Source organism: Carcharhinus amblyrhynchos, chromosome 7, assembly GCF_965287045.1.
Source record: "Carcharhinus amblyrhynchos chromosome 7, sCarAmb.v2.hapA, whole genome shotgun sequence".
Classification (NCBI taxonomy): domain Eukaryota; kingdom Metazoa; phylum Chordata; class Chondrichthyes; order Carcharhiniformes; family Carcharhinidae; genus Carcharhinus; species Carcharhinus amblyrhynchos.
The window spans coordinates 116,277,482-116,292,193 of NC_137330.1; the positions used below are offsets into that span (position 1 = coordinate 116,277,482).

Consider the following 14,712-nt stretch of genomic DNA (forward strand, 5'->3'; position numbering starts at 1 on the left):
CGGGAGGAACTCCGCCTCCTGGGGAACCATAAATTCCTCACAACCGCAGCTTTAAATATGAACTTTTTCTGTTGGGGTTGAACACTTTCAAGAAGTGCGCTGACCGACCGACACGTGTCCTGGAGACAGCGAGAGAGAGAGAAAAAACATCCGTCATTCCACCACAGACAATTTATATATTTTTTTAAAAAAAACAAAAACATTAAAAAGTTCACAGAAAGTTTACCTTTTTTTTTAAGTGATCCCTCCCGCCACCCATATCGAATGGTGACTTTTTCTGAGTGTATATTGAAAGGGGGGAATTTATTCTTCAACTCGGATTTATGCTTTGGACACCGCTCCCTCCTCAGGAAAAAAGGTTTAGTTTTTGAGGAGGGGAAAAGACAGGAAAAATACTTGAGGCAAGTTTTTGTGTGTGGTTGGGTGGAAGGCGAAGGCGCAGGCGCAGGCAAGAGCGCCACAAATTCAAACGAGCAATTTCGTCCCTCTCTACAAGAAATAAAAAGCTTCTTGGTTTGTTTTGTACTTCTCTTTCCCGGGGGTTTGCTTTCTGGTTTTTTTTGAAGAGAAGGAAAAAGTATGGTAGACAGAGGGCCCTTGCTGACTTCTGCCATCATCTTCTATCTGTCAATTGGAGCTGCTATATTCCAAGTCCTGGAAGAACCGAATTGGACCGAAGCGGCGAAACGTTACGAATCCCAAAAGACCCAGATCCTTAAAGAACATCCCTGCCTCACCCAGGCAGCCCTGGAAAAGATCTTAGAGGTAAGAATTGGACCCCCACCACCCCCCCGCTTCTTCCCTCCCTTTTCTTTAATTCCCTTTGAATCATTCACTCACACTCTCCCGATGCAAAAATACCATTGCATTTACTAATCATAAAGATATTTCTTTGAATGGTGCAACTTCTGTACTCACCCACCCTCCCTTCCCCAAAACCTCAGGGTTTTGAACAGCTTTCCTGAATCCCTTTAAGAAAAAAAGCTGTCTTTCTCACGTTCCCCAAAGTTTCCCTCAAATTGTCTTTATAATTTTAAAGACCTTTAGGGTTTTAAAGTCACCCCCCCCCCCCAAATTATCTTTAAATTCATCAAGGTAATTTGGGGATAAGTTTAAAATATAAGTTTCCCCCAAATTACGTTCTTGATGTTGAAGTTTCCCCCCACATTACCTTGATGAATTTAAAATTAACCCAAATTATCTATAATTTTAAAATCCATGCCTGATTTTAAAATATGCCAAAGTTTCCCAAGTTAACTTTCATATATATATAATTTTAAAATATCCCAAAATTAAGTTTTTCATGTGTGACTTTTCCAAATTACTGAGCGACTCACGTTAACAGGACGTTTCGGGTAAAGGGACGTTACTTATTTCCTAATGGAAATGAAAATATACTTAAAAAAAACTCTTCCCTCGCGGCAATCCGACGTTTTGTTTTAAATGTTGAGCCCAGGCTGACAAGAGTCTCAAGTTATGCACTTAGAACTCGAGATTGTTTCATTTGGAGTATTCCCAAACTTCGGCATAACAGAAGCTGTGTTATATATATTTTTTAAAGTGTCGGCAATGGAAAGGGAGAGGGGAAAAAAAAGCGCAGAAAGTATATAAGTGATGAAACCTGGCTCTCTGTGAGGGGAGAGAATGCTCAATGCTTTACTGACCCTCTGTGGGAACCGGGCAAGGGGGGGAGGGAGGAGAACTCGCTCCCAAAGGCCTCGCTTCCCAGTGAAGTGCAGAACCTGGTGTAATAATGTGACGGTGGTCCCTGCTCGGCAGACACCACTTTACATTTTTAGAAAGAAACCTAATGCTGCAAATAAGACTACATCACATGTTAAGACTTCAGTGTGGCTGCAAGCTGGGAAGTGTGTGAGGTGTATCAGATTGTCTTCTGCGGCTCTGAGACAATTCCTCATAAATCACTATGTATTCATTGACTTGTTAATGTCATTCTAATATCCTTTTGGCAATAGAGAGTTTCTGTAGCTTCGCAGCGATCTCACCTCTATGGGAGATTCGTGATCCCCGTGCAAGTATCAATATTTGCAATGCCCCCTTTACACCCAAGAGGGGGAAAAAAAGTTTTTAAAAACTATTATAACTAACAAGCGGGAAACTCTTGTCTCTTCCCCCCACCCCCATCCAAAAAAAAGAGATACGTTTTCTGGGAATTCAGATGAAAATAAGTTTTCTTTTAAGCACCGCACCGTCAGCTACCGAAGCAAAATAAACATGAGCAGGAATTAGTGCACGCTGCTTATTCACTGATAAAAGACAACTCTCTCTTTACACCGCGGGGCAGAACACACTTGTGTACACACAATAAATAACTCAGCAACTGCGAGGCGGGAGCGGAGGGGATTTAAACAATTAACGGAGAAGGAAAAAAGCCGACGTAGTAGGGGGAGAATGTAGCGTGCTGGAGAATGAGAGCATTCTTGCACCAAAGGCCCGTGACTGAGGAGGGAATAAAATGTCAAAACTTTAAAACTTCGGATTGGATTGCACTTATATTTCCTTTCTTTGACTACGAGCCACATGCTCAGGTCTCAAGCTTTGAACCCTCCCCGGTTTATATTCCACCTGCAGATACAACCGAGCTAGTCTGCTGTACTAAGACCCCCTTTTGTAAAGTTGTGCTTGAATAAGGGGGAAGGGGGGTCGATCCGTCGCTGCAGTAACTCTTTCTCACAAACCCTAACGATGCAAATGCCTTGGCTGAAGAGAAACGCGGGGCAGCTGCAATGTCATTTCATTCCTGGCTACCTTCATGGAGGTGTCTGATCCCTTTCTCTCTGACTTGTATGAAAGTTTTTGTAACTCTAAGCTTATTATTGTCACAAGTAGGCTTGTATCAACACTGCAATGAAGTTACGGTGCAAATTACGTGGTCGCCACACTATGGTGCCTGTTCGGGTAAGCTGAGGGAGAATTTAGCATGGCCAATGCATCTAACTGTCAGCATAAATGTGTTTTTTTCAAAGATGTGGGCAGCAGGGTGGCACAGTGGTTATCACTGCTGCCTCAGCACTAGGGGCCCGGGTTCTGTTCCGACCTTGGGTCACTCTCTGTGTGGAGTTTGCATGTTCTCCCCATGTCTGCGTGGGGTTTCCTCCGGGTTCCTCCCACAGTCTGCAAGATGTGCGGGTTGGGTTGATTGGCCATGCTGAATTGACCCTTAGTGTCAGGGGGATTGGCAGGATAAATATGTGGGATTACGGGAATAGAGTCTGTGTGAGATTGTGATTGGTGCAGACTCGATGGGCCGAATGGCCTCCTCCTGCGCTTTAGGATTCTGTGAGTTCACTGAGCATTGGTAGCATGTTGCCTTGCTGTCAGGGGCAGTCACTCTCACTTCACCTCTGGGGTTCAGCTCTTGTTTTCTTTGGACAAGGAGGTCAGGTGCTGAGTGATCCTGGCAGCGTCCAAACTGAGCAGCAGTGGGCAGATGATTGTTGAATAAGTGTACTTGAGAGTACTGTTGCTGACCTCTTCCACCACTTTACTGATGACTGCGAGTAGACTGATGGGGCTGTAACTGGCTGGATTGGATTTGTCCTGTTTTATGTGGACTATGTGCAGCATAACATAATAACGGGTGGCACAGTGGTTAACATTGCTGCCTCAGTGCCAGGGACCCGGGCTCAATCCTCGGCTTGGGTTACTGTCTGTAGAGTTCGCACGTACTCCCTGTGTGTTCTCCGGTTTCCTCCCACAGTCTGAAAGATGTGCTGGTTAGGTGCATTGGCCGTGCTAAATTCTCCCTCAGTTTTCCCAAACAGGAGCTGGAGTGTGGCGATGAAAGGGATTTTCACAGTGACTTTATTGCAGTGTAATGTTCCCAGGCTACTTGTGATAAATTAATAAGCTAAAACAGTTGGACTGCAGTACTATTCTGCTCATGTTTCCCCCCCCCCCCCCCCACCCCACCCCATTCCTTTGCTCCCCTCTGCCATCCCTTTACTTGAAGTCATTTGCCTGTCAACCCTTCCTGAATATTGGGGAAGCGGTTGGGTGTTTTTCACAGTGAAGTGCACGTGTTCTGTGTTTTTGCAGAGACGCCAGTGGTGGCTCTGGACAGAAGTGAAACTTGGTGAGTAAGAAAGGGATTGTGATTCTTGATGGGCCTGGAGGTGGGTTTTTTCCATTGCAGAAGTTGTGAGAGAGAGAGCAGCGTTCGATATTTAGAGACAAGTTTTTGTCACCTGTCTTGGCGCTGATTTGTTAAGAGTTGGAAGAATGTTGAATTGAATTGATTGATTATTGTCACATGTATTGAGCTACTGTGATCAACACTAAGTCTGGTGGAACCATTGCTTCAGCTTTGAAAGCCTTGCTTCCAGAGGAAAGAAAATAATTCCGCCACTTAAAAATCGGCACAACTTACTCAGAAATTATACTGTCTGACCATTAGATGTTGGAGCAGAAGTAGGCCATTCAGCCCATTGGGTCTGCCCCACCATTCAATGAGATCGTGACTGATCTGAAATGATAATCCTCAACTTCACTTCCTGCCTTATCCACAGAGCCATACAGGTGGGACAGAGGCTGACTTAATTCAGAACAGCCTCTTTTTAAGATTTTGTTCTTCTTCCACTGCCTGTTTCTGTTCCTTAATTTTTAAATTGTAGAGTATTTTCTTTTGAGGGGTTGTTATGTTGGTGGTCAGTTATTGCACACCCCTCCATTTGCAACTGGCTAGTGTTCAGGAGATGACAATGGCCCTTTGAGAGAAGCTATCTACATTCGGGTATCCTTGAGCATACCTGCCATATAATGCTGTAAATTGCTTTTAAGTCTTTGCCAAAGATCAACATTGTAATTAGTTTTCCCATGAACATAGCACTTATCTCGCTCGGGAGCAAGGAGATAAATTAACCTTTACTTACAAAACTTGTAAAAGTTAGTCTTGTTGCTTTCATGGAAGGCCCATTGTGAAGTAGGTTTTCAAGATGTCCCACTCTCTGATTTGAGAACAACATTTGGTGTCACTGTCCTTACAGTGAGAGGAGGTGGCTTTAGTTTTTTTCTTTCATACAATGTGGGCATCCTGTCAGGGCCAGCACTTGTCCCCAGTGGCCCTTGAACTGATCACTTTCTTAGGACAGTTAAGAGTCAACCACTTTGCTATGAATCTAGAGTCACATAGAGATCAGACCAGGTAAGGACGGCAGCTTTCCTTCCCTAAAGGACATTACAGAACCAGATAGGTTTTCACAACAATTGAAAATTGTTTCATAGTTACCATTATTGAGATTCACTTTATTTTTATTTCCTCCAAGTTGTTGTAACTGAATTCAGATTCTACCTGCTGCCATAGTAGGATTTGAACCCACATCCCCAAAGCATTAGCTGGAGTTTCCAAATTATTAGCCCTGTGACTAGTACTGGTCCAGTGGTGAAGTATGAAGAGCAGTGGGTACTGCCAACATTTGAATGGAGCTATTCTGATCCCCCATGGTATGAGTAACGAAACACTGGTGCTATTCGATTGCTTGTGTGGAACAATCTGCTGTTGATTTTTGAAGAGTTTTTTTTACCAGCCGTGGCTTAATTAAATATCATTCTTTTGTCTTAGTCAAAAGGTCATGGAAAAAGTCCCACTCCAAAGACTTGAGTACTGACTCAAAGCTGACATGTCAAGTGCTGCACTGTCAGAGGTGTTATTGCCACTTGGGTGAGACATTTAACTGAGATACTTCCCACCCTCTCAGGTCTGCGTAAAAGATCCCATGTTCCAGTTTTGAAGAAGAGTGCTAACTGGCCAGAAGACAAAGCAACTTAGATAAGAAATCAATTAAAAAATGCAGAGACAAATTCAAATTCTCCCACAGAAACTGAAGCAGGTATGACTCGGTGTCCTCGAGTCCTAGAGCAGGATTTTACAGCCTCATTCGGGCAAGATGGGAAATTTCCACCGGAGGTCAACAGAGATTTCCATTGTCGGACCCTCGTCCGTGCTGATTCCATGGTGGGCGAGGCAGTAGAGTTCCGGCCATAGAACCATACAGCCCTTTGGCCCATCAAATCTACACTGACGCTAACTACCACTAAAGTCGTATTTGTCCCATATCCATGAATGTTGTGGTGTTTCAACTGCTCATCCAAATACTTTTTAAAGCTTGTAAAGTTTCTGGCCTCCACCACCTTCTGTAGAGCATTCTCACCACCCCCTCTGAGTGATTTTTGTTTTCTCAAATCCTCTCTGAATTTCCTGCCTCTCACCCTAAAACTATGCCCCCTCATGGTTGACCCCTCAGCCAAGGAGAACAGCTGCTTCCTATTCATCAAGTCCATTCCCCTCATAATCTTACACACCTCAACCATGTCTCCCTTAGCCTTCTCTGCTCTAAAGGACGACAATCCAAGCCTACCCAGTCTCTCCTTATAGCTCAAATGCTCCATCCCAGGCAACATCCTGGTGAATCTCCTCTGTACCCCACTCTTGTGCAATCACACCCTGCCTATAGCGAGGTGACCAGTGTTACACACAGTGCTCCAGCTGTGGTCTCACCAGTGCTCTGTACAATTCCAACATTGCATTCTTGCTCTTGTGCTCTACTCCATAACTGATAAAGTAAGTGTTGCATATTACCTCTCAACTACCCTATTCTACCACCTTCAGAGATCTGTGATTAAGCACCCCAAGATCTGTCTGTTCCTCTGAGCTTCCTACCATTCATTAAATATTCCCTTGTCTTGTTATTGCTTCTAACCTCTTCTTCTCCCATAGTTACCCAAATACTGACATGAGACTGATAATTATTTGGTTCTTTTCTACACACCATTCTTGAAAAGTAGTACCACATTAGCCATCTTCCAGTCCTCTGACACTTCCTGGCAAATATTTATCCCTCAACAAATATCTCTGGTAATTTATTTTGTTGTTTCTGGGAGCCTCTTTCTCCTCCCACCTCCTCCGCCCCCTCCAAACCATGTGCAAATTGGCTGCCTTACTGTTGAAGTTACAACAGTAACCCCTTCTTATTAGGTATGAAGTCCACAGCGACATCCTGAGGTCATCAAAAGTGCTTTATTAATGCAAATCCCGTAGAAGTTGTTGAAGCAAATTAATTGTAAAACTTAGGTTCCATGGTTAACTCGTTGATCTATGTTGCGTTAGCTGATCATATCTCAGGGGACTTGCAATCCATCAGCATTCCCGTTCCTACTGTAAAATGCACACCAGGATAGGTGTTTTCAGGTGCAGCTGTGAAGTGTCCATGGTTGAATATTGTATCAATGCTTATGTGCAAAGAATAAGCCACTTCTCAGAGGAATTAAAGCAAGAGACTGCAGATGCTGGAATCTGAAACCAAAACAGAAAATGCTGGAAAATCTCAGCAGGTGTGGCAGCATCTGTAAGAAGAGAAGAGAGTTGGTATTTCGAGTCCCGACAACCCTTGGGAAAGCTTTGACAAAAAAATCATCTGGACTCGAAACATTAGCTCTTTTCTCTTCTTACAGATCCTGCCACACCTGCTGAGATTTTCCAGTATTATCTCTTTTGGTCTCCAAGGAATCAGATATTTTTCTGGTGCTTATAGGAAGGGCACAGTAGAATGAATCAGTGTCCCCAGGAAAAGTTGGGAAAGGGAGTGGTTTTGAGTGAAGAGGGGATGGGAGCTGATATTGGAAGGGGGAAGAGTACTGAGGAGGTGGTGGCGGGGATGCAGATGCAACATATTTGTGCATTTATTTTGGGGGGAATAAAAAAAACATTCAAATATGTGTCTTTTCTTTTATAGTTCCACAAGTTTTCCCCAGTTGCCGGGTAATCTTTGTATAGGTGAGTGACGCTGAAACTCTACCCTCACCCACAGAGGGAGGAGTGGGAGAGCGTCGGTCACTCTTGCTAGTTGCAGCCAAGCTGGTTTTCATCTCTCTCGTGCTCTCATGCTCTCTCTCCCTCCCTCTGCTGATGAAACCGCTTTTGAAAGCCGCTCCTTGCTTGCGAAACCTAAGGAGATGTGACGGGGTGGAGGGTGGGTTGGGGTGGGAGTGGGAAGAGAGTTCCGATTGCGGCCACCTTGGCTGACCAAGACGTTTTGTGTTGTGCATGGGTGTGACGGTGCCTGCTTGTTGCATGAACTGTTTTGCCGTGAGTTTTCTGTCGGTCATTTCTAACTGAAATTTTAGTGCACTCTAAAATATATTTTCTCGTGCAGCTATGGTCGGCGACATAATTGCATCACGGCTGAATGGGCTAACGTCGCGGCGTACATGAGCGCTGCTGAGGAACGGTCCGCCAAGCAGTTCGCAGTGGTGGTGACCCCCCCCCTCCCCCTTCAGTAAGCTGAAATGACTGAACTCTACCTTTCTCTCTTTTTGACTTGACTGTTGGGGGGGTTTTAATTCCCTCTGCTTGCATGGTTCAGTGGCTGCGGGTAAAAGGGGCAGAGGTTTGGGGCAGAATTTTAACGCATTCGTTAACCAGCACGCATTCAGCTCACAGGAAAGGGGGACCCCTTCGTTCTGATTCTGAACCAGTTTGGGTTCAGTCGTGGCTACAGTGATGGCCCTTTTCACCCATATGGTAATGCCAGTGATAATGATTGTTTGTTTTAATAGATTCCTGTTCTGCTGATTGTCGCATTCCAACACGTACTTCAAAGGTTGCCCTTTGCCATTCACATGCAAACCATTTGATCACTTTTATAGCTCCCATCATCTGATTGCGAACTGCAAGGCTTGCATGGAACTTCTCAAGGAATCCTTCCAAAGCACATGAATGCTCGGCACAATTTTTAAATTCTGAGAGGATTTGACAAGGAACTCTTCCTGGCTACCCTACCTGTAGCTGTTGACTCCTTGCTGGAGTACTGCAAGGGATGCTAGTAGCCCTCTTGTACCATGGCTTAATTGCCAGCCTGATTTGTGCAAGCTTTGACAGTGAGTGTTGACTGGCTATTCAACTGCAGAAACTGCCACAGCCAAACCTGGTCCTGCCCTAAACTGACACATTTTAGGAGGAGTCGCTGAAGGTGATCCAAGCGTCAGGTCTTTAGGTGGTTTATTACACTGTGCAGATGGATTTATTTTGCTCTCATGGTATTTGTTTCCTCTCTATCAACCCCATTTTTTTTTTAGCTCAAAGGTACTCTCTCTCCTCAGCTAAACACTACTCAAATAACCCTTCTTCCTTCCAGGTCAATTAGACACTGACCTCTGGTGCTAGGGTCTGAACCCAATCCAGATTGATGGAGGGGGAAAATTCTCTGTCTGTTCTCTGTAAAAGGAAAATGAAACTGAGGTGTCTCAAACTGGTGGCTGGTGGACGTGGATCCACAGCAGTGCTACACACCAATTGACATTAAGTTAGTAACCTTGCCTGGAAATGCCACAGGGTTGATGGTGTGTGTTGGGAGGGGTGGGGTGGGATGGAGTGGTGGAAGATGATATCAAGATGCTAATTTGCCCCAGTTTGCAGTTGAGGTTTCTTGAATCGAGGATGTGAGAAATGGTGGCTTGAAATTCAATTTCTGAAAGGGGTGCAAAGTGGGCGGTAGCCAATCGGTCACCCATTACACATCCCAACCACCCATCTATTCTTTCCGTTCAATTCAATAGAACGAAAGCTGGGGCATAAGTATTTATCAAGCCAAAGTTGAATTGCGGCTAAAATGAGAAGTTGCTCTCTTTAGCAGAGCCCACGTCCCCTCGCTTCAAGAGGAAATAAAAACAAATGGTCCCGGGAAAGGCTTGGTGGGTCGAGCCTTTCATTTTTCTGCACCTTTCCCTCTCCCACAGTCTGTTCTGATCATCAGGCTCCAGAAGAGCATTTTCTGCTGCAGAAGGGCATTTTCTGCTTGATGTAGCCTGTAAGAAACCAGTAGCACCCCGTACCTGGGGGCCGCTGGCCACTGTTCTTAATCCCTAACTCCTTTTCTTTTCTCTTTTGTACGTTAAGTGGCATGACAGGGTGCAGCCGGAGGCAACTGCAACGAGCACTGATGTCTCTCGATTTTGACCCTGGTGATGCTGGGAGCACAGAAGAGCGTGGGAGAAATTGTACTGCAGTACCATCGGGCAAGTGACAGATTTTCCCCAAGATTTAGTTAGCTGTGCAAAGCTGGGCTTGAAATGTGACATGCCATGTGGCCAAGGAAGAGGGTATTTGCAAACACTCAATGGTCTCAAGACAGGACCTCAGAGCCTGCATAGCCCTTATGGACTAAATTGCCTTGTCTTGATCAATGTTGTTTTTTTCATGCCCCCCAACATTGCCTAATTTGAATTGAAGAGATGGGATTAAGACGCTTCCTTAATTATATAGTATGTGTAAATTTTAAAAAAAAATCGAGATGCATTTGTCATATTTGAGGCATCACATATCCAGGTTACTGATGTAATTTTATATACATAAAGTATTGTTTCCAAAAAAAGACACAGCCAGTGGTACCCTGGCTGCTTTCTATGGATGGATAAGAGTCTACTATTTGCAAGTAACTGCAAAACTGTCCAGCCTAATCGGCTGCCCTCCAGTGTGGGCCTAATTTGTGTAGATTCAGAGCAGGGTGGCTTTAAAAGCACACAACAAATGGGCAGGATTCTACGTTGTCTGTTGGTTCACATTGTTCTTTGCATGGTATAATGCTCCATTCTTTCCAAACCTACTCCCCACTTTGACTTGACACAATCAGTGCCAAGGAAGATCTGATCTTTAATCCATTTTAGATGTTTCCATAATTCAGAATAAAGTTTGAAGGTAGCACCAGCCTTCAGTATAGGGTAGACAAGAGGTAGCGCTGCTGTACTCGTTTGTCTGAGTGTCCAAGGCCTATCTCCAAAGCAGCAGCAACTCTGACTGCAATAAGGGCATTGACCTTAGCAGATGTGGGGAGCAGTCTAGGCCCACAAAGCCATTTTGTGGCCACCATAGTGGATGATAGGGAGCCAAAGTTAGACATTTAGAGTTTCAAAAGGATTTTGATGGACAGTCAAAATAGTATGCAAAATTGAACTTGCAGGATCTGGCACGGTCACTGCCATTTTGGTTCTCACTTATCTTGCTGGTCCCCCTGCTTTTCCCAAGTAGCTGCCTGAAAGTAGCATTGGACCGTGCAAAGTAGGGTCCTGTTTAAATGTCTCTCCAGTAAGCATGTGGTACACGTGTTTCCCTGGTCTTTACTCTCCTGTTTGACTGTGGCCTAACCATCAGGTCTTAAAAGGACCACTGAGGCCATGACCCAGAAGTGTTTAGTCTTAACTTTACACCGATGCGGAGTCAGAAGGAGCAGGAATATTTCTTCGCTTTGTGGATAAACTGTGGGCTACTTCCCAACTGAATTTTTCTGTGGCTGGGTCCTCATCCAAACTGGCCAAATTTGGGATCACAATTGTAAAAGGCCAATTGGTACATTGCTTGGCGCCTGCAGGTGTGCTACTACAATTGTGAAGCAGACCAAGGAGCACATAACCCGCAAGCTTCTGGCCTTGGCCTCTGGAATTGTTCCCTCTGTCCATTTGGTGTCCAAACCTGTTCTGGCTGCTAAGAAATGTGGATCGTAATGCATATGGATTCTCTGAGTGACACTAGGAACCAATGGACTGAAGGATGACAGAAACACAGGATTGTTAAGGCGCAGAAGACCATTTTGCCTATCGTGTTTGACTGAACTGCGGTGTACCCTGCCACACTCCAACCCCTCTTTTGTCTCGTCTGCAGAAGATAGTGAAGGAGGAAATGATTCCCTTCTTGACCTGTTTGGCCTTATGGCCATGTCCTCTGGAACCTTTCCTCCAAGGCAATTTTACCTTTCTATCTCCCACTCTGCTGACTTCTAGAAACTCTTCTTCATTTGAACGTTCTCACCTATTCATCCCCCATCCCACCCAATCTGCAACAATGTTCATTCATCTTGTGGAGGCCAGCTTGGATCTTTCTCCACATTTGAACTTTGTCATCCCAAGATAAAGGAAAAATTGTGTAGAAAGTATTATTTATTCTTCAGGCAGTTGTCTTATGGCTGCTGAGCTATTCCACACACTTTTGATAATCCTGTGTACAAAACAAGTTTGTCCTTTTACCCATTGCTGTTGAAAAAGAAAACCTATTTCAGTTACTTATCACAAATGTTGCATTGCTTCAGCTTTTCTTTGCCAAGGTCAGTGAGTATTACTGATTAATTCCAGGCCTTATCAACCAAGAAACTTTTTGACCTCCTCCTCCTCCTCCAGCATGGGATGCCTGCATCTTGGAATCAGGATATTGTGGAAACTTCCATTCTCATCATTTACACAGCAATCATCCTTCCCTCTCTGGAAGGTTTCAGTTTACTGAATTATTTCAACACTTGGGGGACTCTCTCTTTTTCGCCCCTCTGCCCCCAGGACCAGTAATCTTCTTCACTTTCTTTCTCCCTTAACTTTTCTAGCGGTAAGAAAAGATGATGGAAGGAGCTAAAATCATCGGTCTGACTCTTCCTGTTCCATTGTGCTTGGACCCCATCAAGTCCTGTATTTCAGCATCAGAAAACTGTGGGATTTAAACATCCCATCCAGTTTTACCTCCTGCCTTGTGCAGGAATGTAAGGATTAAGCCCTCCACCCTGACCCACCCCATCACAAACACCTCAGCTTCACTGTTGTGTACATCCAACCTCACAGAGTATGAATAAGATTCAATCCTGAACTGCTGTGCTGGAGGAACTAAGGTTTTTGGCCTTATATAGGGAGGACTTACATCTTCCAACTGTGTAGTTCAGATTTTTCCTGTCTCATCTGTCTGGAGTTTGTTGGCAGAAACCTACGTTCCCTCGTTATAAAATGTCAGGCTGCTTTGCGAGTGAAGGAAAAATGTCATTACACCGGTGATTTTCTTGGCACATTGCTTAATCTCTTGACTGAATGCAGGCTAATGTTCAATCCTCAGCTCCACCACTTATCTCTAAGTGAGAGCCAGTTACGGGTGGACATGCTGCCTTGGGGGTCATGTTCTCTCTCTCTCTTTTTCTCTCTCTCTCTCTTTTTCTCTCTCTCTCTCTTTTTCTCTCTCTCTCTCTCTTTTTCTCTCTCTCTCTCTCTCTTTTTTCTCTCTCTCTCTCTCTTTTTCTCTCTCTCTCTCTCTTTTTCTCTCTCTCTCTCTCTTTTTCTCTCTCTCTCTCTCTTTTTCTCTCTCTCTCTCTTTTTCTCTCTCTCTCTCTTTTTCTCTCTCTCTCTCTTTTCTCTCTCTCTCTCTCTCTTTTTCTCTCTCTCTCTCTCTTTTTCTCTCTCTCTCTCTCTCTTTTTCTCTCTCTCTTTTTCTCTCTCTCTCTCTCTTTTTCTCTCTCTCTCTCTCTTTTTCTCTCTCTCTCTCTTTTTCTCCCTCTCTCTTTTTCTCCCTCTCTCTTTTTCTCCCTCTCTCTCTCTTTTTCTCTCTCTCTCTTTTTCTCTCTCTCTCTCTCTCTCTCTCTCTTTTTTTCTCTCTCTCTCTCTTCTCTCTCTCTCTTCTCTCTCTCTCTTCTCTCTCTCTCTTCTCTCTCTCTCTTCTCTCTCTCTCTTTTTCTCTCTCTCTCTCTCTTTTTCTCTCTCTCTCTCTCTTTTTCTCTCTCTCTCTCTCTTTTTCTCCCTCTCTCTTTTTCTCCCTCTCTCTTTTTCTCCCTCTCTCTCTCTTTTTCTCCCTCTCTCTCTCTTTTTCTCTCTCTCTCTCTCTCTCTCTCTTTTTCTCTCTCTCTCTCTCTTCTCTCTCTCTCTTCTCTCTCTCTCTCTCTTTTTCTCTCTCTCTCTCTCTTTTTCTCTCTCTCTCTCTCTCTTTTTCTCTCTCTCTCTCTCTTTTTCTCTCTCTCTCTCTCTTTCTCTCTCTCTCTCTTTTTCTCCCTCTCTCTTTTTCTCCCTCTCTCTTTTTCTCCCTCTCTCTTTTTCTCCCTCTCTCTTTTTCTCCCTCTCTCTCTCTTTTTCTCTCTCTCTCTCTCTCTCTCTTTTTCTCTCTCTCTCTCTCTCTTTTTCTCTCTCTCTCTTTTTCTCTCTCTCTCTCTCTTTTTCTCTCTCTCTCTTAATTTTAACCATAATGTGTAATTACCGATGATCAACAAATAACAATTCCTTTCAAAAGGGAAGGTTTTTATTGCAGTGTGATGATGTTCAGTGATATAAGGGGATCGAATGGAGGTTTCATGCAAACACCAAAAATGCAACTTCTATTTAAAAGATGTCATGAACATATTCAAATCACTGACTTATTTCAATCAGTTATAAGTAGCCATGATGATCTATTTTATGTTATCAGACTTTGGCATTACATGCTGTTCTCACGTTATGAAGGTCTCGTTGCACATAGTCTTAAATGTATCAGTTCCCTATTGTTTTCCTTGCGTATAAATTACCAGAATGATACCAGAATTACCAAACGCCCAAGATGGGGGTGCAGTAAAAACAAAACTGCTGAGGTTTTTGTAGGGTAGTTCCTGTCATAACCTTGGGTAATTGGTGAAAACTCCAGAGAAATGGCATCACCAGCAACAAATTGTGTTTAAATAGAGCCTTTAACCCAGTGAAACCTAGTCCAAAGATGTGCGGGTTAGGTGGATAGGCCATGCTGAAATTGCCCCTTAGTGTCAGGGGGACTAGCTAGGGTAAATGCAGGGGGTTGTGGGGATAGGATCTGGGTGGGATTGTGGTTGGTGCAGACTCAATGGACTAAATAGCCTCCTTGTGCACTGTAGGATTCTAAGCACTTACTAGCTTAGTTTCTAGGCCACCCACGGAAATTTCTGGTGCACACATCCAATG

The 14,712-nt window shown here is 44.1% G+C and overlaps 1 protein-coding gene across 13 annotated transcripts in view; it reads left to right on the plus strand.

The window, feature by feature from the left end:
* Positions 1-443: 443 nt before the first annotated feature.
* Positions 444-14,712, plus strand: part of kcnk5a (potassium channel, subfamily K, member 5a) — a 36,173-nt gene continuing 21,904 nt past the window's right edge. Inside the window, exons 1-5 of one of the 13 annotated variants that reach the window (XM_080192995.1) lie at positions 648-765; positions 4,060-4,096; positions 5,718-5,849; positions 7,752-8,294; positions 9,914-10,032. In XM_080192995.1, the coding sequence (XP_080049121.1) occupies positions 9,982-10,032 (51 nt within the window). In that variant the 5' untranslated portion in view covers positions 648-765; positions 4,060-4,096; positions 5,718-5,849; positions 7,752-8,294; positions 9,914-9,981. Of the gene's footprint in view, positions 766-3,923; positions 4,097-4,228; positions 4,540-5,031; positions 5,850-7,751; positions 8,295-9,913; positions 10,033-14,712 lie in introns of those variants that run through there. The other 12 variants (XM_080192999.1, XM_080193005.1, XM_080193003.1 and 9 more) reach the window with 12 other exon arrangements.